General features: G+C 33.0%; 1 protein-coding gene across 2 annotated transcripts in view; it reads left to right on the forward strand.

Moving 5' to 3' along the window:
• The window catches only part of NOVA1 (NOVA alternative splicing regulator 1), a 142,023-nt gene that overhangs the window by 81,858 nt on the left and 32,202 nt on the right, over positions 1-27,963 (forward strand). For both annotated transcript variants that reach the window (XM_060004737.1, XM_060004738.1), the window contains exon 3: positions 26,489-26,655. In XM_060004737.1, the coding sequence (XP_059860720.1) occupies positions 26,489-26,655 (167 nt within the window). The remainder of the gene's footprint in view (positions 1-26,488; positions 26,656-27,963) is intronic.

Raw genomic sequence — 27,963 nt, forward strand, 5'->3', positions numbered from 1 at the left:
AATAATGTCTGGAAACAGCGGGTAAACTTATTATCTTTTATTGTTTAATTCTTCATCTTATTCTAAAAACAGCAACCAAGACTACTGAGGGAATTTAAGTAGATCTTAAGTGGATTATGAGCTATCTGAGGGCAGAGGCCATTATGTACTTAGCTTATATTTCTTTCATGTGGTCCAGAATAGGAAGTTAATAAAATAATATTCAATGAATCAAACGTAAAGCTAAAACAGTAAATCTTCTTTCTGTATTTTCCCTCTTTCAGTGAATATTCTTGGAGCTCCCTGTTCTAACCACTTTACCTCTTTCCCTGTTGTCTTCTGAGCCTTCTGTTTGTTCATGTTTCCTAAAGATTTAGCTTTGATCCTATCCTCTTCTGTCTATATTGTATGCTTTTACTAAAGGCCTATTTGCAGTACTAAAACCACCAGTACTAAAACTATATGTCTTTAATCTTCACATCTAGAGAATGTATCAGATTCACAGTAGACCCAACTAAACTTAATTTGTCTAAGTTCTTCCTCCTTTCTTGTGCCTTATTCTATCAATTGCATTACCATCATCCTGATCATGAAGATTTAGAACTTTGAGGTTAATTTTTAGTTTCTTTTCCATTGCTTATAATATCCAATCAATTGTTAACTTTTGACAGTTTTACCTCTAAAATATATTTTGCATCTGTTCAATCCCACTAGAACTATAATTTTCATTGACTCTTACCTGAATTGTTGAATACTTTCTTAATCTCCCTATAAGTGGTCTCACTCCTCTTAATGTGTCTTATGCCAGTTTAACAGTTATTGCCCCATTCTCCTGCTCATATTTGTTTTTGCATTGTCTACCATGAAATTCAGAATCTTTAATGTAGTGTTTGAGGCTCTCTGCCTATTATATTCTTAAGATACATCAATGAGTATTCAAAACTTACTCATCTTTTAAGATCCTGCCTAATGCAGTGCCATATTCTGCATGAATCCTTTCTTGAGATATCTTATACTTTATCATCTTCTTTCAAGGTAAAGAAACAGTACTGTGTTTACTTCATCATATCACCAAGCATGATGCCTTACACATACTAAGTATTCAGTAAATATTTTTGAACATCTGAAAGAGAAAAAGTTTCTCCATGGCATTGTTATAACTATTTGATGTATTTTCCTTAAATAAAATTTACAAAACAACATTTAAATGAGGTCATCATTGTTCTTTGCCACACATTCAATTTAATACTGAGTCTGTCCACTTTAAATAATACTAATTCCCAGTCTGTCCTATTCTAGATTGGCTTATACTTTGCTAATCTAGACAACTTTTGTATCTTTAAACATGTATACTCCTATAACTTTTGCTCTTTCATTTTAAAATTTAAGATTAAATTTTTAAAACTTAAAGAAGATTTAAAAAAATCATCTAAGTCATTCCATTTATTTGTGTGTTAAATTCTTTCCTTACGATTCTTTTCTATTTTGTATATAATATACAAATGATTTTTAGTGACTGAATACTAATCTTTTGCTGCGTTATAATTTTATCATCTCTATGACGTTTCTTTACATCACATTGAATGTACTTAACTGTCCTTAAGTGTGCATAATATATAGTATTTATAGTGTGAAATATGCTTAAGTGTATATAGTAAACAGGTAAGGTAGGAATAAGGGCTTTTTATGTGTGTGTTTATAAATTGTGTGTGTGCGTTATAAAAATTTTTGTTGATTGAACCTTGGTGGTCATCAAACCCAGTAGGAATTGTTCTTTTCTTAGATCACATCATCAGTTAGAGCCTTCCTAACTACAAATCTTTTCACATTGTTGTAAGTATTTATGGAAATTGATGAATTTAACCCAAGTTGCTTCTTTTGTTTCTTAATAAGTTCACTGGAATCAAGAACATATTCACTCTCTGACTTTCAAGAAAGAAAAGATTATTTAAAATACTTAGAATTATCTACTAAGTCCTTAAGAACATTTCACTTGATGCTCAATTAAAAAAAGTTAAAATATTACTTTTAGAAAAAAGTTAATAAAAGAATGTGATATTCATCTTTGTGAGAGAAACCAAACAATGACCTGTCTCTTGCAGTCAGTGCCATATTAGTTATTAATTATAATTATTAAATTAATGTGAACAACAGCTATTACTGTATTTACCCAAAAGCATATGAATTTCCAAATATAATACAGAGTTCCACATGAGTAACAGAAAGTGTTAGTGATCACTTGCATTGCTAGAAGATTTTTCTTTTCCTCCTCTATTTGATGAACCCTGGTTATGCTGAAAACTTGGTCTTGTTTAGGACCAAATTTTATTCCTTTCAGTAGCCTAATTTCTTCTTCAAAGGAATGGATTTTCATCACAACTGTTTTGTGTGGAATTTTTAAGGTATAAATTGGTAATTTTAAAGTAGTACACATTTATGTTTTGGTTTTGTATCAGGATCTTCTAGTGTAGAGGTTATTAGCATGATGAACATGTCACTATAGTATAGTGGGAACAACAGCAGAAAACATACTCTTGCTGAATCTGCTGCATGATTATTTAGAATACTAGTTTGATCTGACAAAACAAAGAACATAGTGATTTTAGTATGAAATGAACTAAGGCTGTTTTAAAATGTTTTCAAAGGATAGGATTCACGACATTAAATAAAAATATTAAAACATATTAATCAAACATTTTTTAAAATATCTGTTCTTTTACTTTTTTCTTTCAAAATTTATTTTGGACAACTTTGTAAAAAGCAGTCTTTACGATTTTGAATCAAGGGGGGTTGGCTTTCTGTAGCCATAACACTGTAAAAATTTGCAGCCTAACATGAATAAAAGGCTGTGTAGTAGGAAACATGCTTCAGTTATCAGTTCAAATCTGTTAACTACTGTGACAGGATTTGCAGATATCATCAGGCATGCCATTAGAGCCTAGTTTTGACATTAATCTATTTTTTCTAAGTTAATAATATGTGTGTGTTCCACTGAGGTATTTTTTTTTTTTTGCTATCATCCTAATTAAGTCAATGTGCCCTTTATCTGAGTTTTAATTAAGTAGATACCTTAAAGTTTGGAAATTGTGCTGAGTATTTATTTATTATAACATAAAACAAATGTAACTTATGATAAATCAATACTTAAGGAATTTCACATCTCTCACACTATTCACTAGCACATAGCATCCAGAATGCTCTTCAGTTAAGAAATTGTAAACTGCTGGTTTGGAAATTCATCACAACATTAACTTGGAACTCTAAGGCATCTCACATCACTAATATATACAAATGAGCTCTTTGCAACATGTCAAGTAATCTTTTTATATGAATAATTGAGCTTGTTTGGATCAGTACAGAAGTGAAATTCAGGAAATTTCAGATAACTGTTGAGTGATTAATAAAATTTTCCAGACTTTAATTTTATTTGGTATCAAATATCTGATACCAAATATGATATGTTGACAGCCCTTAAAGGATAGTTGTTTATGTGTCTGTCTGCAGAGGCCATTCAGGTTCAAGGTCAGCACTGGTCAAGATTTTCTTTATCATTGAGGACTAGAGGACTCATGAAAGATAAAGAGAACTGTGATTTAAATCCAGCAATGTGGCCTTACTTTGGCTAAGCATGAAAAGTTCTTGGATTTCTTAAAGCAAATTTTTCCCCCAAGTCTATCTTGTGATGTTGAATTTGCTTCCTTTTATGAACCCCAGATAAAACTATTCTTCTAAAAATCTACTGAAGTAATTGTTATGCTCTGAAAGATTATCTAGCCGAACTCAAAAAGTCTATATAACCTGGAAAAATGTTAGGCCTAAAGAAGGAGTAATTTATGCAGGTACTGGTAACATAACTTTGGCCTGAGAATGAGATTTCTAAGAATGAGATTTGTTTTCTAAGAAATGATAAATAACTTGGCACTTATTAGGAGGCTGTAATTACTGCATTGTAAATATTCTATCTACTCGAACATATTTTTTCTGATAATACAATTAGTTATAATATTTACTTGTATTCTTTGATTACTCAGGGTGGTAAGTTTTAGATTGGCATGTGTTTTTATGTACAACTGACTTTTAAAATTTGTTTTAATTTCTCTGAGTGACTAATTTTTGATTTTAAAATATTTTAATACAAATGAAATGAGATTTTTTTAAAAAACTCTTTAAACTTGAGTGTTTTTCTAAATGAATTATAAAATGGAACAAAATATTTGAAACACTATGTTTTAATTATTTACAATGGTGTCATTTTATTTTAATATGTATTGTGAATATCAAGAACACACGAATATTATAAGAACATTTAAATATGCAGTTGAGCAAAAATTAAAAAAATAAGACTAAATCATACTGTTCAGAGATAATTACTTTTAAAATTTGGTATATAGCATATTATAGTTTGAATAGTTTTCCTTAATTCACTTCTACTAAGCACAATGTCATTTTATTAACAAAACATATAAAATACACATATGCATGAAAAAAGTAGGAAATAATAATGCTGTATACCATATTTTAAAAGTAATTATCTCTGAACAGTATGATTTAGTCTAATTTTTTATTTTTGCTCAACTGCATATTCACTTTGTTATACAGCAGCAACTAACACAACAATGTAAAGCAATTATACTCCAATAAAGATGTTAAAAAAAAAAGAAAACCATTCAGTTTACTGTTCATGTCATTCATAAATTATGTATAGTTTAAACGCTGTTCAGCTGTTGTTATTTTTCCTCAAATGTATAATGATATCTTGGTTCTGTACTTATCTTTATATATGTGCTTACCTGTTAGCCTAAGTAGGATTTTCTACAGGCCTTTCTTCAGTATGTCTGTAGTTACCTGTTTTCCTGAGTGTGTCTAATCAAGCACTCCCTGACTCTCAAGACAAAGTTTCTGTAGTCAGTGCTACCACCTGGGATGAAAGCCCATTTTTTTCCCTTAGCATAAGTGGAGGAAGGGAGGATGCAGGGGATTAATTCCCTTTTCTCTTCCTGCACATGTGTCAAAGAGCTGCTCAATCTACCACTCTAGCAACCCACCCTTACTACTGTCTACTGCTTAAGAGTTTGAACTAGTCTCTGTTTTCTGTGAGTTTGGGGCTGTTTTAATTTTTCCATTCCATTCATGGCCATTTGTTCATTCAACAGTTATTTATTGAATAAATACTGTGCATAGGGCACACTTCCAAGCACTCTTCCAAGCACTGGAAATACAGCAGTAAAAAGTCATACAAGATCACTGCCCTTTAGGAAGAGAAAGAATTGAACAAATAATGAATAGCATAAGTAAGATTTTACAAAAACATAATGTAGTGCTAGTGTACAAGGGGTGCACATGATGGAGAGAACCTGCCTTAGTAAGAATGACCATCTTCCTTATTCAGGAATGTTTTGTAAACTCTGGTTCAATAAGATAGCTTTCTAAGATTTTAAGACAGGGACAGATGTTGAAGTGTCTCTCCTATCTTGAGCTACATCTACCTTTGTTAAATATGAAAACATCACTGAAAAAATTGAAAGTATGTTTCTTGTTAACGCAGGTTTCCATGTGTGTATAAAAATGTAAAGCAGTTCCACTACCATTGAAATAGATACCTATTTAATGGAAGTAAAATATGTTGAATGTTTTTGTGATGTCCATGTATAAGGTGCATGCTGTAGCTATAGGCTGTGCTGTGGATCGTGAAGTAGGTAATTGACATTCACCTGACATAAGAAAAGTTAGTTGAACATTAGAAAAGTCAACTAAAATTCTACAAGTGAGTAATGCATGGTATAGTACTGTTTTTAAGTAATGAATAACTTACACTTTTATCCAGATTTTAAATGGTTATTATGCCTTCCAGAAAGTTCTGGTTCAGAAAATCTCACGTTATATAATTCTTTAATTTGAATATAAAAAGATATGTACCCTCAATGTACATTGAACAACTATTGAAAACATGTTATTAAAGAGGTACCAGATATGCTCAGGGGACTCCATGTTTTGGTTTGTGCCTACTATTCTCTTATCTGATTTTTTCTTCATTTAATTCATCATGAACCTCTTACCATGCCAGTAAATAAAGGTTTTCATCATAAACTTATTTATGGTTTCTTAAGATGAATCACAGTTTATTTAACCAACTTCCTCTTGCTGAACCTTAAGTTTGATTTAAGTTTTTTACCATTAGAAAAAAATGCTTTGATGAACGACTCATTATTTGTATCTGTATGCTTTTCAAATTGTTTCATGTGAATTTTAAATGTTCTTTTTAATGAGATTACCGGGTCATAGTACTTCTGATACTTTTTGCTAAATGGCCCTCCAGAAAGAATGTGCCAACCTGTAATTAGAGCGAGATTATTCTACAGTATCGATTTCTACGTATTCATACCAAACCTTTGTAGTTATTTGCCAATCAGAGCATTATAGTGGTAGGTGATTGTTGTTTGATTTGCTTTTTTGAGTATAGTGGACTGGAATAATTTTGCATTTGATTATTAAGTCATTCTTTCCTCACTCCTTCCCTTCCTTTGGCTTTTCTTTCTTTCTTTGGTATGATCATGACACAAGGATATGTAGTGTGCATGTGAGGTTGGGTGTGCAAATGAGTGAGTGAAATGGCCATTTATATACCTAGCTCATTTTTTTCCTGGTTGATGTTTATCTTTTTCATAAGGGTTTTTAAGAACCCTTATTCATATCTTATGGAATAAGTACTAGCTATCAGTCTAGCAATTTACAGTCTTTCAGATTCTCCCAGTTTGATCTTAGCCTTCTAACTTTGTTTTGTATCTACAGAATTAATAAGTATGTATGAGTTAAACTCTGTTTTGAAGCACCTGTATGGAAATAGGGACTTTTATACATTGTTGATGAGAAACTAAGGGAGACTAAGCAGACATGACAAAAAATATGACTTAAATCCTTGATTGATCCTCAATTAGGGGAAAAACAGCTGGAAAGAACATTGTTTAGCATAGCACTTTATATAGAACTAGATGATTTGTCTTGTGATTCTAAAATGTCATCATAAGAACTATAACCCAAAACTTGAAGACAGTGTTATCATTGTACATATCATATTTCAAGTAAGGTGAGATGATGAGGTTTTTTAAAGTTTACTAGGAAAAATACAGTTGTCAGAACTATTTAATTTATGAAATGTAATTGTTTATATTTGAACTTTGTGGCATCATAAATTTTTGAAGGAGCCAACCCTTAACCCTTAAGATCCTTAACCCTTCAGTTTCTGCAGTGTAGTTAACTGTACATAGTGGGTTTTTTAAATTTCTGGAAACATTATATTATCTTTAAAGTCAGTTATATGTGTAACCTGTAATAAAATTTATATTTTCATGTAAGACATATTCTAAATAACCTGTCTTCTCTGGAAAATATGTTCTTAGCAAGTAAAAAAAATCTAATACTATGAAATTCTGACTGCTGTGTTCTTAGAAACAATGAAAAACAGTAGAAAATGTGTTTTTTGTTTTTTTTTTTTTTTTTTTTTTTTTTTACTTTACTATGGCTTTAATAGCTGGGATGATTACTTGCAAATGAACAGCTGCATCTTTAATACCACAGGCTTAAATTAAGGTCCCAAAGTCCCATAGGTTTTACATTCCATGACATGTTAGCAAGAAACTTACAAATATAGAAAGGCTCATGTTCTAAGATGGAACACAATCCATATAATAGCCATGACTAGTAAAGCAAATAAAATTCAGTCCAACATCAGCCTCTGTAAAAGAACTACAAAATGATGAAAGAGGAAAAAGGTAGAAGGAACTAGTTGGTTTCTGTTAAAGTTGAACAACAGTAAAAACAAACCATTTTCATCATGTTAGCAGTATTGAAGAAATTGATTTAGTTGAGCTGCTAATGTAATTATTTTGAATTTGTCATTTTTTTTAATCTGAAATATTTTCATGTATTTTTCAGCCCTTGCTGAAACTATTTCTCTTATAATACTTAATAATATAAACATATAAGCCATGTGAGTTTTTCCCTTTATTTTCATTTTCATAAATCAGAAATACGAGAAAAGAATGATTGAATACTTTGAATTCATAATAAATAAGCACTTCAGTAAAGATTTGGTTATTTTAATAGCTGAAGAGTCTTAGAACAGCTTAATGAATATTTTCTTCTGATCAAATAATTATTAAACTTTAAAATCTGTCGTATCAAATATAATTTCAGTTTTGCAGGAAGTTTGCTGAAGCTGAGAATGAAGAACTCTCAATACAAAAAGGATAGTCCCTTGATTCTTTACCAATAATACCTGTATCTTTTTCTTAATAAAATAATAATTAAAAATTAACTTCCTAACTTCCTACCTGTATTAATAAGAAACATAACCTGGCCATTCTTTCCCTATACTAAAAAATTATGTCTAAATTCAAATCAAATCTTCCAATTTTGATGTCATACTTCCAATGAATTTTTCTTTAAAAAGACAATCATAATGGTTGATATATATCAACCTTTAATGTTGTGTGTTGTACACATAGAATGTATTTGCATATGGGATTTGTGTATCCATTCATATGCAATTAAATGCACATCTAGCCCCTCATCCCTAGCACTTATACAACTGTATGTCATTATATGGCCTCTTTATATTCTCTGGCCACAAATATACTAGCAAAATGAGAATGATACTATTTTAACAATCTCAAGACAATGGTAATGGAGATTATTTCCAACCTTAAGGTGTTATTATGTCTTTCTTTTTTAACATCTTGGCTTTATGTTCTGCAAATAATAGTGAATTGCTACCTTTTTAAAACTGTAAGGTAAGTAATTTAAATAGGAATTTGATTTGTGACATTTTAGTTTTGGAGAGATTATTTTGTAAAAAACTGGGCAGGATGCTAATAGGTTTTACATTCAAAAAGGTGTCATGAATAATTAAATTTATTCATAAAAATGTTAAATGGTATTTCTTTATTGTAGGACTTTATATTTTTCATATGCTGATATACATTGTGAATCATTTGGAGAGGAGGATACTATATGTAGTATTTCCCCTCAAAAGTATTTGACCAGAGATTTCTTCTTTTTCATGAAGCATATTGTAGGGCAAGTATTATGTAAAATATACTTAGAGAGGTGCTAGACTAGCATTTGGGGGTTTTAATACTTTAAGAAAATTTTACATCTTTTTCTTCAGCTTATCTTAAAACAGGGTGATTGTATAACACGATTATGTTTTTTCTTTTTAAAAATACTTCTCTCAATTCCTAAATTTTCTTGAAGTGGCAACTTCAAAATTTTTACCAATATGGTCATATTATTCAACTCATAATAATAATATCTGTTTTCTTATAAATACTTTGTATGATATGGGTTCTTACTCTTTTTTCATCTTCATCTCTTTCCATATTTCTCTTGAACTTTTTTCCCAACTGTATGGAGCATACATTTACATGGGGCATCATGGTTCTGACAGACCGTTTTTTCTCAACCTTCTTTACCTTTATACATGTACTTTCTTTCTGGAATGCCCCTTTCTTACTTCACATCTGCTGATGAATACTTGCTTCATATGATTTAGAACTCAGATTAAGTGTAACCCCTTCAGTAAAGCTTTACTGAGCTAATACTTGCCATCTGTATATACATCCTTAGAATCAGTTATTAATTCATAAATATTTATTAAGTATTTGACACACACATATGTCAGGATGCTGTGGGTGTAAGGATGGACAATATAAACATATAAACAAAGAGCTCATATTCTTGAGGGCTAGACAGGTTAGTGAATAGACAACTGTAATAATCTATGATAACTGCTATTCTAAGGAAGTACAGCTGTGGTTACACATAGGAGGAGGTATGGAAGCCAGGTAAAACTTTGGGAAACTGATGCCTGGCCAGAGATTTGAAAGATAAATAGGAGTTACTGAGGTAAAAGGTTGAGTTCAGTTAAAACATCTAAGAAAATAGTTAAAAACAGAGATGGACCTACATGAAAATAGGTGGAATTACTGGGGAAATAATCAAGCAGACGTTGATAATTACATGGTATAGTAATTATATAGTATTACCAGCATTGTAGTATTACCAAATACAGTGGCTTTGCGGATTGTAGGTCTGAACTTTGAGACCATGTTGGAATTGACTGTGGCTAGTAAGATGGTGTTCTGCTATGTTTGTAGCACTGTACGTAACATATATTGAGTTTGTTTCTCCACACCATAGGCATTTGGTATACAATAGAAAAGGAAACCCTACCTGGATTTCCATAAAAGAGTAAATTTTCAACGAACTTGAATAGATTAGTTATGTATACCTCTTCTGCTAACATGATATCTTAGGAACACAGGACTGCTTAAAGTCCATATATGTTTTCTCCAGACTAAGAGTAGTCAAAGTCCTTGTAAATTTTTTAGTAGGCTCCATACTAATGTTATCCATGGAGTTTCTATATTACTTTATTTTCCTTTTTAGAGTTACATGTAAATAGTAGCCTGTAGCTTAAAATTTTCCTGTCAGTAAAGGTTTTCTCCCCTGCATTATTAGAAATTTGAGAATAAAAATCACTTTGCTGTACCTTACACATTCACATTACTTTATGTGTAGTTTTAGATTATTGGTCCCTAATTTTAAATATGTTCAGATGATTAATAAGAAGACTGGAGGTTAAATTCCCAAAATGTTCATTCCTTTTAAATCAATTCACAGAAATTATTTTATAATATTCCCAGGGTCAACCTTTCAGGGCTCTTTTAAAGGTCTTATTCAGAAATAAGGTTCTTTATAAAGTATTCAGATAAATTTACTCTTAATATCAAATTTGTTTTTGTTTATTTATGTTTCTGTGATATTTCAGCTTGTTAATATATACTGTGCCCTCTTATAACATATGCAAATGTCTATAATCTTGACTTGACAATAGAAAAAGACCTAGGGATAGTTTTACTTTAGGTGAAATTATTTTACTATTACAGTAATAAGTCTCATTTGTTTTCTTTTCAGAATATTTTAGTTAATGATAGATGTTTATAACGTCATGGTTCCTTTGAGCCTATTAAAGACTTGTTGAGTGAGTAAATGAATGTTTTCTGGTCCTTTAGAAATACTGCATATTAGCAGTTCCTTTTTCATCAATTAAATAGAGGTGAACTGTATTTAAAGTCATACAGTTTAGAATTTTTACATAGAAATGGTCATGACCAATATATTAAAACTTTGATTTAGTTCTAATGTAATCTAACAGAATTTGGTCAAATAATTTAATTGATAAAGACATTTTTTTCCTTAGCAGTGTGTAGTTATTGGCATTTAGTAGATGCCAAAGCTAAAACATCATGCTTTGATATGCAGCAGTATTGTAAGAAATTCTTCATTTGTGGTCAGGATTTGATATTTTATCGTTACAGTGATTAAGTTTAACTATGAAGTTTCATCTGTACTCTTTACTCCGAAGTAGAGAATTGGTTTACTTTTTCCCTGGAAAAACCCTTGGTAAAATTATTCTGTGGAGTTGGGTGTACCTTCCAAGGAATAATCAGTAGATAATTGGATAGGAGGGCATTGAGCCGAGCTTCCTTTGCTGGGTGTTTCTAAAAGGATTAGTAGAAAGAACATAATCTTTTGAAAGAGAAATGTATACTACATACATGCATTTGTAGATTTCATTAGGAAACATTATGTAATAATGATCCTTAATAAAAGAAAATAGTCTAATAATGGTCCTTGGTTTACCTGGTGTCATTGATAGTTCATCTGTTCAGTACTTCTCTCTGTATATATTTTTTTCTCTTCTTTTGATATCTACAATAGATTTAATGTAATTGATCTAGATTAATAAAATCTTATTGTAATGTTTTTCATCCAAGGCCATGGTTTTAATTCATTAAATTAATAATTCCTTATGAACAATTTGCTAAGTACTGGGCTGGGGATACAGCTGTGAGCAAAATAGTCAAGGTTTCTGCCCTCTTGGACTTTTTGTGTCAGTGGGGAGAGACAAACAGTGAAGTAAACAAATTACAACAAACTTTAATTTCAGAAAGTGTTAGAATCGTGGAGAAAGTAAGGGAACATAAAGTGATAAATAGTGATTGAGAACAAGCTATTTCATGGTTGTTAAGGAATACTTCTCTGCTGTGGTATCACTGAACCAAGGTCTTAATAATGAGAAAGGGGCTGGTATGGGAAAAGCCACAGGAAAAGTTCCTAGTATGGACATCAGTAGGAAAAAAAAAGGCCTAAGTGAGAACAAGCTTGGCATTTTCCAAGAACTAAAAAAGACCCAGCTCCCTAGAGTGAAGAAGAGAGGGAGAGTAATATGAGATGAGGACTGAGAACTAAGCAGAGGCCAGATTGCGATGTGTTTTGAAAGCCAGCGTAAAGGATTTAACGCTACAATGAGAATACAGTACATTGTTTATAAACAGGTAAATTACATATGATTCGTGTGTTTAAGAAACTACTTTGAACAAGGAGTGGATTATAGAGGTGCAAGAAGTGAAGCAGGCTATTGTAATGGTCCTGTTTAGAGACAATGATGACTTGGACTAGGAGGTGTCAGTAGAAAGAGGGTAAATTAGTTCACATTATGTTTTTATGGCATTTACAACCATGGAACTGGATTACTTATCCAAGGAAGAGAGTAGCAACAAGAAAGCCAAAGGAAGAAAGTGTTTACATAAGAAGGAAATGATTAACTGAGGCTAGTACCTGGAGAAGAAAGGTAAAATGCCATAATAGTATACAACTTGCTATTTTTCTTCATTGCTATAATTTTCCAGTATCCCTATCATTCGAACTGACTGAAAACTTTAGCATCTGACTCACTGTCTACCTCTATACCTGTACTCCTGTTCAGCCTTTGTTTCCAAAAACTTTGAAAGAAAAAGAAGTGATGGCAAAGAGAGCAAGAGAGTGGCAAAGTGGAGCAAGGAAAATATGTAAACAGTTTGTGGCCCAAATAACCTGAGATTTGAGAGAAAAAAAACTGCCCCAGTTGAGAGAGCTCTGTGGGACATAAAGAGGTAGGGAACAGCCAGATTTTTTCAGGTGGTGAGACTAAAAGGAACATTCAGAAATGGGGTTTTGAATATGGAGCATATGTTGAAACTGAGGTAACAGAGGGCATAATGAAGAGGTTTAGAAAGACAGAGGATAGGGAATTGGGTCATATTCAGAGATATAGAGAAGACTATGTGCATAGGAATTTGATTATGGTGACTGGAGAGATTTAGACTTCTGCTGGTAACTTAGATATACAGGAATATGAAGAATGGTAGTCTCTTTTAGGATGATGGACAGGTAAAGTTACGGTCCAGCTTATTATTTTAAAGGTATGATACTACTGACCTTTCTTTTCTGTTCCTAAAAATGCTGTACTGGTCTTTGATGGGGGAGGAGCAGGAATAGTGAGATACCGAGGTGTTGTGGTAGCCACTGGCTGGGGGAACTGTTGACTCAGACGAACTAAGAAGGTTACTCAAGGATTTATTTACATGGGTAGGTTAATGAGTAAGGGCAGGAGGCCAGAGAGTGGACAGGAAACCAAAGACTCAGAGATTCCTTCTAAAGGAAAGGAGGCCAGAGGATGACAGAGAGAGAGCCAGTCATCTGTCCTCACATGGATCAGAGGCCAGTGGGCGACCAAGAGTCCAAGGATCTGTCTTCAAGTGGATTATAAGTCAAAAGGACTAGCCTGAGGGTCACGATATTTAAACCAATGGAAAGTTATGTATTACTATGAATGTACATGAGTATGTCTGACAGTCACCCTCTGTTACAGATAACATCTAGTCTGGGATTCTTCCAGTTGACAGGTCTTATCCATAATATTTTAATAATCCAGAATAATAGAGACAAAGAGAAAGGGTTATATGAAACAAAAATTAGAATTATAAAAAATTACTGTAGAAACACAATTTTGCCATTTTCTGAGACATATTTTTAAAACTAAGAGTATAATAGGTAGGTCAATTAAATTTGGTTCGTGATATCACAGAAACTCATCTGAACAGTAGCCACCAGTTTTAAGCTACAGTCGAACTGGTGTTAGATGTATGATCTATTTTCATATATCGCTTTTATCTCCTATAACTAATATATTCTGATATTCTTTAGTTTATAATTAATACTTCATATTGAAAAAAATGAAGTGATAAGATACTCTGTTGTCTGTTCACATCAGAGGATACAAAAATAACTTTTGGCAAGTGAGCTGGAGAACTCTGAAGAACTTCTGAGCCTCACCTTGATCCCCAAAGTCACATTTCTCTCTAAATATATTGTGGCATGCTGAAACTATTTATTTAAATAAGATATTGTGCTGCTTGTTCTCAGCATCATGATCATAGGAAAACTGTAATGCACAGGGAGAGTATAGACTGACAAGATGTATTCGTGGTAGATTTGTATATTCTTTCCTGACAAAATATTGCCATTTTTTTTCCAATGTGATAAAGGGCATTTATGGAACCCACATCTAACATCACACTCAGAAATGAAAAACTGAAAGCTTTCCCCCAAATAAAATCAAGAACAACTGCTTTCTCCACTGCTCTGCAACACTGTGCAAGTAGTTCTAGCCAGAATAATTGAACAGGGAAAATTTTTAAAGAGTATCCAAATTGGAAAGGAAGAAATAAAATTTATCTCTGTTTGTAGATGACATAATCCCATATGTAGAAAACCCCAAAGAATCTATAAGAAAACTACTGGAACTAATAAACAAGTTCAGTAATATTGTAGGGTATAAGATCAACACACAAAATTCAGTGTGTTTCTATATACCAACAAGGAACAATCCCAAAAGGTAATTAAGAAAACAATTTCATTTGCAATAGCATCTAAAACAAAAGAATACCTAGGAGTAAATTTAACTAAGGAGATTAAAGAAGACATAAATAATTGGAAAAGCATCCCATGTTCATGGGTAAGAAGACTTAGTATTGTTAAGATACCAGTACTGCCCAAAGCAATCTACACATGCAATTAAATACCTATTAAAATTCCAACAGCCTTTTTTGTAGAAATGGAAAACCCAGTCCTCAAATTCATATGGAAATGCAAGGGACCCTGAATAGCCAAAGCAGTCTTGAAAAAGAACAAATTTGGGGACTTACATTTCTTGATTTCAAAAATTACTACAAAGCTACAGTAATCAAAACAGTGTGGTATTTACATAAAGGTAGACATATAGATTAATAGTGTATGATTGAGAGTCCAGAAATAAACCCATATATCTGAAGGTATTTGCAAATTATATGATAAGGCTTTAATATCTAGAATATATAAAGAACTCCTAAAACTCAACAACAAAAAGACAAACAACCAAAAGAAACCATGGGCAAAGAGTGTGATAGACATTTTTCCACAGAAAATATACAAATGGCCAATAAGCAATGAAAAGATACCCAACATCATTAGTCATTAGAGAAATGCAAATCAAAACTACAATGAGATACCACCTCACATTCATTAGAATGGTTATTATTAAAAAATAATAATAACAAGCGTTATCGAGGAGGTAGAGAATTAGAACTCTTGTACATTGATGGTGGGAATGTAAAATGGTGCAGCTGCTGTGGAAAACAATTTAGCTGCTCCTCAAAAAGCTACATATAGAATTACCATATGACCCAGCAATTCTGCTACTAGATAATATGCCCAAAAGAACTGAAAAAGAGGGACCTAAGCAGATACTTGTACACTAATGTTCATTGCAGCATTATTCACAACAGCCAAAAGGTAAAAACAAGTGTCCGTAAATAGATAAATGGATAAACAAAATGTTTTATATATACTCAGTGGAAAATTATTCAGCCACAGAAAGGAATGAAGTTCTGGTATATGCTTCAACATGAATGAATAAAATATTATGCTAAATAAAATGTCAGATACAAAAGAACAAATATTGTATGATTCCCTTTATATGAAATATCTAGAATAGGCAAATTCATAGAAACAGAAAGTTTAGAAGTTACTAGGGGATATAGGGAAGACATGGTGATTTGTTTCTTAAGGGTTACAGATTCTCTGGGGTGATAAAATAATTTTGGAAATAGTGGTAATATTTGTACAACCTTGTGAATATAGTTAATGCCACTGAATTCTGTGACTAAAAATGGTTTAAATGGCAAATTTTTTGTTATGTATAATTTACAATTTAAAAATATTTTGTCATTTTATATTAACTCAGCATATATAAAACTGCCACAATTAATACATTTTAAATATCTTTAAAGTAATAATTTTAAAAATAAAGGATTACATGTACTCTTGAAATTTTTATCATTTTCCCAAACTTTACAAATTTACCTTTCCATATTCCTTCTCCCAGCAACTTAATGGGTCACAAATCTTCATGCTTCCTCTATGTTCATTTGATATGGTGCATATGCTCAACTGTATAACAATTGTTATCATTCTGTGACTTGAATAATTCACTCTCAAACTCTATGCAAATGTGGGCTTTGCTTTCATATTGGATTTGCTAATGCATTAATCTCTATTGGCTTTGAAGGTAATAACTTACGTCATATGGTAGGAGTGGGGCTATCACCAGAGATGGCTCATCTTCTTCTTGTCAGCTTATAGCAGCAGCACTCTTCAGATCTGGTTACTCTGCTGCATGTCTAGTGGTATGTTTTGCTCCTGACTTTTGAATGACTTTGATTAGCTCTGCATGCCACCACTGGTCACACTTTGAGTTTCTGAGCTTGATCTGATACCACATGTTTGTTGCAAGTTGTGTCCCCAGCTTCCAAGCGTGGTTCACAAAATTCTGCAAGTGAATTCCTACCAGTCTGTAAGGAATAGCTAGAAAAATGCCAAGCGCCATTTTTCTTATAGCAGAAATTTAAGAGTACAAATTAGTGTCAAAAATGTTGACACTGATTGGGAGTGGAGGCAAAGTCAGGAAGTCTATTTTATATATACTTATAAAAATGTGATTACATTTTAAATAAAATGTAGTCATGGCAGTTTTTATATTCCTATACTCCATAATGGAAGTCAAAAGGTAATAATGTCGACCAAACTAGGATTGCTAGTTCTGTTCCTCTTCGTCTGGAACATACTCTTTTGCTGTCTCATTTTGTCTAAATTTCTATTTGTATTTTTATGTATGTGAAAGGTTAGTTATGTTTCTCAACCTTAGAGAAGTGGCCCTCTGTAAAGGATGTCCTATGTGTCCCAGCAGTACACTCCCCTCTTGTCACCCAAAGGCCAGGGACCAGCTGGTCCCAGGATAGGTTCTGATCTGTGTTTTCGGACTTAGTTCCACAGGCTGCTGGGTTATAGTTTTCTTGCCTCTGGTGTCTGTGCCATGGTGGGTGAGGCTGGTCTAGAGGCTTGTGCAGGCCTCCTGGTGGGAGGAGCCAGTGCCTGCCCACTGGTGAGTGAAGCTGGGTCTTGACCCTCTGGTGGGCAGGGCAATGCCAAGGGGTGTGTCTAGAGGTGACTGGGTTCAGGAAGTCTTTAGACAGCCTGTCTGCTGCTGGGTGGGGCTGTGTCTCCTCCCTGTTGGTTGTTTGGCCTGGGCATCCCAGCACTGGAGCCTACAGGCTGCTGGGTGGGGCCAGGTCTTAGTGCCAAAATGGTGGCTTCCAGGAGAGCTCATGCTGATGAATATTCCCCAGTACCTCCACCACCAGTGTCATTGTCCCCACAGTGAGCCACAGCCACTCCCCCTACCTCCTTAAGAGACCCTTCAAGACTAGCAGGTAGGTCTGGCCCAGGATCCTATGAAATCACTGCTTTTGCCCTGGGTTCCAGTGTGCACAAGACCTTGTGTATGCCCTCCAAGAGTGGAGTCTGTTTCCCCAGTCCTGTGGAGCTCCTGCACTCAAGCCCCGCTGGTCTTTAAAGCCAAATGCTCTGGGGACTTCTCCTGATGCCAGACCCCCAGGCTCGGGAGCCTGACATGGGGCTCAGAACTCTCACTCATGTGGGAGAACTTCTGCGATATAATTGGTCTCCAGTTTGTGGGTTGCCCACCCAGGGGGGTATTGGATTTAATTATATCATGAGTGCACCCCTCCTACCATCTTGTTGGGTTTCTTCTTATGTCTTTGGATGTAGAATATCTTTTTTAGTAGGTTCCAGTCTTTTTTGTCAATGGTTGTTCAGCAGTTAGTTGTGATTTTGGTGTGCTCGTGAGAGGAGGTGAGCTCAAGGTCCTTCTACTCTGCCATCTTGTCCTCCATCCCAGGATTACTATAATTCTGAACGTAGCATAAGCCTGTGCTAAAGATGAATGAACAACTAGTCATCATCATAACTATTAGTAGGATCTTTTGCATGACCTCAGAAGTTAACTGGAAATGAATTACAATTATTTAGAATTTTCAGATATGTCTGCTTTCAAACCTCACGGTTCTTGAGAACTTCGAGTCTCCTAAACTCCTGATGTTACTTTGTGGGAATTGCTACTTAAAAGTAAATGAGTATGCCATTTGCATGCATAGGACAGAGACTGAGTGAGTGAGAAGCTGGACATCTACTCTGTCATTCATTGTTTCATCTTAACTTCTTTGAAGAATATGAGTACTTTTAGAGTTTTCTGAAAAGTATACTTTCATCCTTTGGCTTAATTGAGTCTATTTTAATGTTAAAGCATGTTCTATAAACAGATACTCAAGCTTCACTCTATTGATTTGGGACTAAAACATGTTATGATGGCCCCCTACAGATTTTTACAGTTTAGAAGTAGGGACATGATTGTGTAGAGAGTTAATCACCAGAAGAAGAAAAGCAATTATTACTTTGTATTATGAGATGTCAATTCCTATGATTTCCTTTTCTAAAAAAACCCTCTTCTTGAAATAGTATATTTTTCCCTTAGTAATTGTAGAGTAGGGGGAAGCTTTATCAAATGTGCAAAACTGTACAATGTTATAAAAGCTGCAATTACAAATTGAACTTACTTTTTATGGCAGTTTTTCTAAGTGCTTTTGTTGATCTGAAAATTTGTTCTAAAAACTTTGCTAATAGCCCACACAATTATTAACCACCTCCTATGGTGGTCTCTTCTCTGTAAGAAGGGTCAGTCTTTTCTTTCATTTTATGCCAGATTTGAGATAAATCTGTGAAGTGATATTAATAGTATGACTCAATGCATTTAAAAAAATTATCAAGCTTGGGTGAAAATTATTTTTCCATCATCAGGCTGAAACATATGTGACTTTCTTAAAAGGATGTGATTTGGTAGCTGGCCTAACATTACATTTTCAGAAGGTATGTGTTGTAGTGGAAAAAATATGGTATTTGACAAAATCTTCTCTCTGCATTTGTTAGTTACGTTTCCTTGGCTCAGCTGCTTTCACTTCTTTACCTGTAAGTTGAAGAAAATATTATCTGCCTTGGTAATTGTGAACATTAAATGTGAGATACCATATAATACATTGTATAATACATAACTATATTAATAAAATATTAAATATATGTATTATAAATTATATATATATTTTTATTCTCTTTTTAAATAATTTACATTTTGTTCTAACCTGAAATTTGTAATAAATATTATTACTAATGATTGATACTCTATACTTTACTCTTAATAGTTAAACTAAAGGACAGTTAATGAGCTAATGTTTTTGCTTTTTTTAAACCACAAAGACATTCACATAATTAGATTACCATGATTATAGATTGAGAATAAAGAATTACTGTAAATCGCTTTATTCATTAAAAAATTATACTCTTTATTTTAGTTTTAAAAATAAAACCTACATGCACTTTTAAACCTTAAGAAGGCATTAAAGGAACATTTTGCCTATTGATACTGGCCTCAGATTCAGAAATAAAGGGGAACAAAGCCAGAATAGATTTCACAGAGGTCAACCATCCCCTATGGTTGTCACCAAGAATCTGTCTATTGCTAGTTTATATAGTTTCAACAACCTTGCTTAGCTGGTTATCCAGCCATTGAGGACTAGAAGCAGCAAAGTAGAAGTAAAAAGAGGAGCCTGCTGGAATCAGATGTACCAACAAACAGTAGGGATAAGTGGCAGTAAGGAAAAGAATATGAAAACTAAAAGAACAAATACCAATCACAGAGCACCATTTCTATAAGGATAAATAGACATACATAGCCAAAGAAATCTTGAGTTTGCCACTTCATTACTGTCCGGAACTATATAGCTTTTCCCAAGTATTATGGAAATGTTAAATATATTTGAAAATGTGTAGCAAATTGGGAGATATTTCTTAAAAATGGTAGAAGCTAAATGTTATGTTGAAAAAAATAAACCCTATCAATTCAGAATATTAGCTATCCAGATCTAGTAATTTCTCAGTGCTATAAGTAGCTGCTATCTTACTCTAAAAATTATATATCATGTTTTGTTTTAAACTTCAGTTTTTGCCTATTGCAGAGTTAATTGGCATTTCCATTTTCTTAGTTCTTTTTGAGGCCAACAACATTGCCTATAGGTTGTCATAGAATTATTAATATTCGGCTAGATTTTTGGTATTTTTCATTTTCAATGTTTCACTGATATTCATTCAACCAAATTTCTTACTCTAGACTTGACACTAATATTTCCTAAAGAAATATCTTATCATAAGATACTGAGCTGTATTCTCAGTAGGAGTATAAACTGATGCATTTTCTTACATCCAGACAAAATGTTTGCTAATTTTCATTATAGTTGACCATTGGAAATAAGTGGATCAGCTTGTTAGTATATACCCATTATTCTAAACCAGACTCATTCTGGTTGAAATAGGTCTCAGGTATCTAAAAAGTTTTAGACTGTATTTTTTTTTTTTTTTTTTTTTTTTTGCGGTACGCGGGCCTCTCACTGTTGTGGCCTCTCCCGTTGCAGAGCACAGGCTCAGGACGCGCAGCCTCAGCGGCCATGGCTCACTGGCCCAGCCGCTCCTCGGCATGTGGGATCTTCCCGGACCGGGGCACGAACCCGTGTCCCCTGCATCGGCAGGCGGACTCTCAACCACTGCGCCACCAGAGAAGCCCTAGACTGTATTTTATACAGCAAAAAGCATTCCTTTTTTTCCCCTAATTTTATTCTTTTAGGTAGATTACATTTTTAGAGTTTACTTTTCTATTCTAGGAAGAAAAAAACTACTGAGCTATTCATTATTTTTCCTATTACCTTTCTCAAATCTTTTTTAAAATCAAGTATCCTTTTTATTGACATTATAATTTATAACTTATTATAGTTTTTTAAATCATTTCCCAAAATATATCTCATTTGTACATACATTGACTCATTTTGTAAACCCAAAGAGGCTTACTGGTTTTATAGACATTTTATAGGTAAAAAGGTCTTAAAGTCAATCATATGTTTTCAATTCACAGGTAAGAAAATTAGACTCAGGGAGTTACGCATTATTCAAAGAATACTTCTTGAGTGTATACAGTGTGCCAGGCACTATTCCAGACACTGAGATTACAGTAGTGAACATGACAGACAAGGTCTCTTTTATACTTTATTTTTGTCTTTCCTTATCCTGATATTGTCCTCAAACTTTTTCTGTAGTGCTAATTTCATTTCATACTCTCTCTACGTATTTTTTATTTGTTTTATGTATAGTATCTGTCTGCATGAACTAGAGTAAGAACTCCATGAAAGCAGGTTTGTCTGTTTGGTCATTGCTGTATCTAGTACAATACTTAACATTTAGTGGGGAATCAATAGATTTTTGTCAAATGAATGAATGAATTGAATTAAATGAGGGCCATATGGTATCCTGAAATCCAAATGAAGTGTTTTTAGAACAGACTGGTCAACTATGTCAAATGTTGCTGATGGGTCAGACAATGTAAAGACATGAAGATTGGATTTACCAAGGTACGGATGGCTGTGATAAGTGGTTTTAGTTGAGTGGTGGCACAAAAGCCATATTGGAGTAGAGTCAAGAAAAAAAGGAATGGGTAGTGAAGAAGTAGAAAGAAGAGATGTATCTATATAAATTGTTCAAGGAATTTTGAGGGATAAGGAAATTGAGCTGTAACCAGAAGACGGGTATGAGGTCAGGGAGGGCTTTAAAGTGTTTTTCTTTTATTATAAAAATTTCAAACATACATAGAAGAAAGAACCTCTTTCATGTTTGTTAATAATATCAAGATTTTGGCATACGTATTTCATTTACTCATTTTTGTTGTTGCAAAAATATTTTGAAGCAAATCCCAGTCATTTTAGCTGTATATACTTCAATATGCATCTAAAAAAGAGAGAAAAGGCACTTTCTTACACAACCTGATGCCATAATCACACCTATTAAAATTAACAGTAATTCTTTGATACTATTTAATACCCAGTTTTTATGAGATTGCCACAATTATGTTTAAAATAAAAGTTGTTTGAATTTAGATCCAAATTCTGATTCACATTTGATCATTGTATCTTTTAAGACTCTTTAAGTCTATTCTAGAGAACAGTCTTTCCTATATTGATGAAACTAGATTAATTGTCCTGTAGCCTGTCTTACATTCTTGATTTGTATCTTTTCTTCTTCATGGGTCATCTAATTTATTTCTCCGTTTTCAATATTATTTGTAAGCTGTTACATAGTGCTAAATGTTTGATTAGATTTAGGTTCAGCTATTTTGGGATACATACTTTATAGTTGGTGGCCTCTGCTTCATATTGCATCACGACAAGAGGCGTATGTTTGATTTTCACACTCTTAGTTATGCTAATGTTGATCAGTGAAGTCAGTTGGTGACTGCCAGAAGTTTCCACTGAAATTTGCCCATTAACCTTTCATCTTATGATTTTATGACCTTTGCCTAAATCAGTTATTTCATTTGCTTTATCGAAGGATAATTTTCTATTTCTGTCATAAAGGAGGGATCTTTAAAAATTGAAGAAATTATAACATGTTTTTCTGCTGATGGGCATGATCTAATAGAAAAGGAAAAATTATGATACCTGGAGAAACACTGGACCTGGTAGTTAAGAGGGGATGGGGTCCACTGCACAGGTGTTAGAATGCCTTAGGTAGGAGGAGGAACAGTTTAAGCGACTTGTCCAAGGTTATAGTAGCACAGAGTGGATTTATTTTATTAAATGTGTATCAGAATTTTACTTTGGAATCTTATAATTGTACCTAATTTTAGAAACATGCATATTCAGTTGATGATATTGCATGTGAAGTAGGAACTTAAAGCTATTTTGAATTTCACTGCCTATATTTGACCCTACTTGTTGGGGATTTTTTAATTTTTTCTAATTTCTCCCTTAAAATTAATGGTGTCTTATACACCTGTATCTTTACATTATAAAAAATATAAGCATATACTTTTATGTAATTTTTCAGCTTTTGGTGCTAGTCTGTTGCAAAGAGAAGTAAATGCTGCTGTTAAACAAAATGATAAATAACTCGCAGTTCAGTTTAGACACTAATGGGCCCTAAAAGCCTGTAAAATGACAAAAACCAGCAACTTTTATGATTTATAGGCTAATTTTTGTTACACAGTTTGGTCATATACCTGACAGTCTTCCCTCTTTGTGACTTTCTCCTAAAAATTATAGTTTTGTGTTACCTAAGTGAAAAGTCCTTTAGAGGTCAGTAGAAGAATATGACAGCATCTCTTCTGAGGATTGCAGCAGTTCCCATTTGTGGAATTACAATTTCCTTTTTTTTTTTTTTTTTGTAGTAGTTCTAATGGTAGTGGTATAGTTTAATCTTGAAAGAATATTTATTGCAACTTTGGACCTGTAAACTATCTCCAAATTGTCTCATACATGCTATGTGAAATTTAGTTTTAGACAATCATATTTCTTTATGGCTCAGTGATTTCCATTTACTACTTGTTAGTCATACAGTCTGAAGAGTATTGGGGTTATTGTGTTGTCTGACACAGTATGTATTCTGTTAAATTTGAATTTTAAAAGCAATATGGATTATATAGTCCCTTTAGTTACTTAGCACCATGTTTTGTTTTTTACAGATCTCTGTTGAGGTTTGACTGATTTCCTTTTCTGTCTTGGCGTCCCCAAAAGAGCACTCCGTAGTTGCCTCCAAAAGCAGGAATGTAATCTGATCTGTGTTTTGTATTGTCTGCTGACTTCCATGAGAACACTTTGCATGAGCTACATTGATCAGTTCTCATCCTTTCTAGTCAGTTATTGGACAATTAATACAACCTTGTAAAGACTCCCTAGAGTATCCCTAATAAACTAGATCGTTTTACCCAGGAATAGATACATAAAGATATTCAAGGATGAGAAAAGCTGATTAGGAGAAACAGGAAATATTAAGCTTTCACACTCACGGTATGTTTTTCAGATTGTCTCCATCCTTACAATTGAAAGATATTGCTCTCTATTGAAATATTTTGTACAAATTAGGAAATGGTAGCTTTTCATAAATTTGCATCTTCATTGTTTAAAACAGGAAAGTTTAATTTAGGTGGATTCATATAATATTATTCATATAATATTTTATTTCTGCTTCTAATTCTTGTGATCTAATTTTCTAAAGGTAAGAATGATAATCTTTTACTATTCTTTTAAACATTTAAAACTGCTAGGAAAATGGTTTATGTGGCAGTTAATCCTTAAAGCAGTGTAAACTCCGTGCAGTTTTTTTAATGTGTAGTTTCACACTTTTGTCCTTCAAAATGTACTTTAAAAATATTTTATAGAGTGGCTTAGAATTTTGAAACTGGTATGAAGAGGATACATGCTAAGTACTTGGAAGTCTTCATATTAGTTCAAAAACAAATATTTTATAAATTTAAAAATACCATTCTTTTGACTTTTTGATAACTGTTTAGTAAAAGAATAGTTACATCTGAGAAGTTTATATGCTTGTTGTGTTGGGCTGCTCAGCAGAAGATTACAGTTTAATATCAGGATGCTGCAGGGAGGCTCAAAATAGTCTGAAAAGCTAATCATTTGTTTTTATTGCCTTCAGGTATATCTGTAAAGTATGAAATGGGTTAAAGGACCTGTGTATCAGACCCAACCAATTTCATTTTAGTCTTGTCTCACATCATGTGTCTACATTTTGTTCACCAGATATGAAGCAAATAATATTAATAGTATCTTTATGAATTATTCATCAATTTCAAATTAAAAATAGTTTAAAATGTTTTTAATTATGATATTATATCTTTTTAAAATTACATAATCAGTAAAAGCAGGGTTGATTCATTTTCCGATAAATATTTGTCATGGCCCTGTCATGTGCCAGGGACTGCTCTAGGCTTTGGGGAGACTATAGCACAAAACAAAACAGACTAATTAACTGTCCTCCTAGAGCTTGCATTCTAGTAGAAAAGTAAAAAAATAAACAAATACAAAATGTCAAATAGCATTGTTGCTGTGATTAAAAGAAGAACAGGGTAAGTGAATAAAGGGTGGTAAAAAATTCAGAAATTTACCTACTATGTAAACTTTGCAAGACTCCTTCTCCCCACTGATTTAAATGATGTTTTTATTGTAGACCAACCGTATGTGCTGCCCATGTAGACACCTTCATTATTTTTCATATCATAGTATCTTGTAATTCTCTGGCTTGATGTGTCTGTTTTTTGCCCGTAAGAGTATGTGCTTTGAAAGTTGGGTGCATAGATCTTCACATCTGTGTTACCAGTTTCTAACCCAAAGTTCTTTTATACGTGCTCAGTAAGTATTGGTTATATCAGTGAATGAATGATATACTCAGAACTTCTCAGGATTTCTGGCTCTGCTGATCTTTTGGGGATTTAGAGTTCTACATTTTACATTATTTTATTGGCATTAGTATATCATCCTTTTTTTTTTTAATTAGGTACACATCTTTATTGGAGTATAATTGCTTCACAGTGCTGTGTTAGTTTCTGTTGTACAGAACAGAATCAGCCATTCACAAAGTGAATCAGCCATATACGTACATATATCCCCTCCCTCTTAAGCCTCCCTCCCACCCTCCCTATCCCACCCCACTAGGTCTTCGCAAGCGCCGAGCTGACCTCTCTATGCTATGCAGCTGCTTCCCACTAGCTATCTGTTTTACATTTGATAGTGTATATATGTCCATGCCACTCTCTCACTTTGTCCCAGCTTCCCCTTCCCCCACCACTCGTGTCCTCAAGTCCATTCTCTATGTCTCCGTCTTTAGTCCTGCCCTGCCATTAGGTTAATCAGTACCATTTTTTTAGATTCCATATATATGCGTTAGCATACGGTATTTGTTTTCCTCTTTCAGACTTACTGCACTCTGTATGACAGACTCTAGGTCCATCCACCTCACTACAAATAATTCAATTTTGTTCCTTTTAATGACTGAGTAATATTCCATTGTGTATATATATGCCACATCTTCTTTATCCATTCATCTGTTGATGGACGTTTAGGTTGTTTCCGTTTCCATGTCCTGGCTATTGTAAATAGTGCCGCACTGAACATTGTGGTACATGACTCTTTTTGAATTATGGTTTTCTCAGGGTATATGCACAGTAGTGGGGTTGCTGGGTCATATGGTAGTTCTATTTTTAGTTTTTTAAGGAACCTCTATACAGCATTTTTGAAGAACATACAAAGTAAGAAGGGAAGTTTTCTGAAAATTAATCTTTTATCCACAGGTACTACTGAACGAGTGTGCTTGATCCAGGGAACAGTTGAAGCACTGAATGCAGTTCATGGATTCATTGCAGAAAAAATTCGAGAAATGCCCCAAAATGTGGCCAAGACAGAACCAGTCAGCATTCTACAACCCCAGACCACCGTTAACCCAGATCGCATCAAACAAGTGAGTGTTTAGTTGGGAAATCAAAGACTAACATCCACAGTGTAGTATGAATTCCTTATAAAAGAAGCCTTAAAGTTTTAGCATATAAAGTTTTTTTCTAAGTAATACTTAAAACGTAACAGAGTTGTCTTTTATTTATTTAAAGACTGTCAGAGTCTCTTCTTTAGATTGATCAGATAATTGAATTACTCATTTATTAGTGTTACACTGAGGAGCGATTATGTGACTCATTTCTTTTATGGTGCCCTTTAAAAAATTATAGACACAAATTTGATTAATTTATAGAAATTTAATCTATTTAAAATAATATCACTTTTTAAATAAAGTATAAACATTGAAACTATATTCTCAAAATTCCTAATACCATATTCTTAATAATATTTTTAGCCTTTAGTATAGTTATTATGCATATAAACTCCTGTTTTGTTAATTTGTCATGTTCAACATTTTTTATCAACAAATATGTATAAGTAAACTTCTGTACCTAGCAAACAGTTCTTTGTTACAAATCAGCTATTATGTTCTGTATAACTTGTGTAGTATTTATATATATGTCATAAAGGGCCAATGTTTATTTTTAATGTGTGGGATTTTCTGTAACAAAAATTTTACTTGATAAAAGACAATGTGAGTTCTTAAGATTGAATAATGGCTGACATGATGTAGGAAAAAAATGACATTCTTTAATGTTAAATAAGGTGAATTCTTCCCCTCAACCTCGTTTAAATCCTCAAAATTATTTGATACTTTATGTTTATAATGTTTCTGCATTTGCCCTTTTATAATTAGCTGCTTAATTTGTGATCATATTGATAGACTTCAAAAGAAATGTATTATTCATTAGTTCACAGAATATGTTCATTGTAATAAATTTGAAATGTAGCTCAAAATCTTATTAATTTCATGTTTCTGAATTGAAAAAATATTTTATACTAGGCAGTGTTATGAATCTATTATAATTTTACCAATATATTGATAAATATAAGGCTGTCTAATTAAATACAAACATAGCAATTAATAATTAGGTAATATATTTTCAAATTATGGGCCAAGACTCAATTTTCTTTTAGTTACCATTTTAAAAAGTTCCTCCATGTTTAAATCATGAGTAGGTAGTTGTTATTCCATATAAAATCGTTCATTTTATACTCTTTGTCAGTGTCAAAATAGTTTAATTTGTAACCCTTTATAACTTTTCAAGGAAGTATCTTTTAGTTTATACATGGCAGAATGTAAATATTTTAAAATTCTAAACACAGGTAGATATTTTTATTCTTCACAGCCATTTATAGTTTTGAAATGTTTATT

This window comes from Delphinus delphis, chromosome 2 (assembly GCF_949987515.2).
Source record: "Delphinus delphis chromosome 2, mDelDel1.2, whole genome shotgun sequence".
Classification (NCBI taxonomy): domain Eukaryota; kingdom Metazoa; phylum Chordata; class Mammalia; order Artiodactyla; family Delphinidae; genus Delphinus; species Delphinus delphis.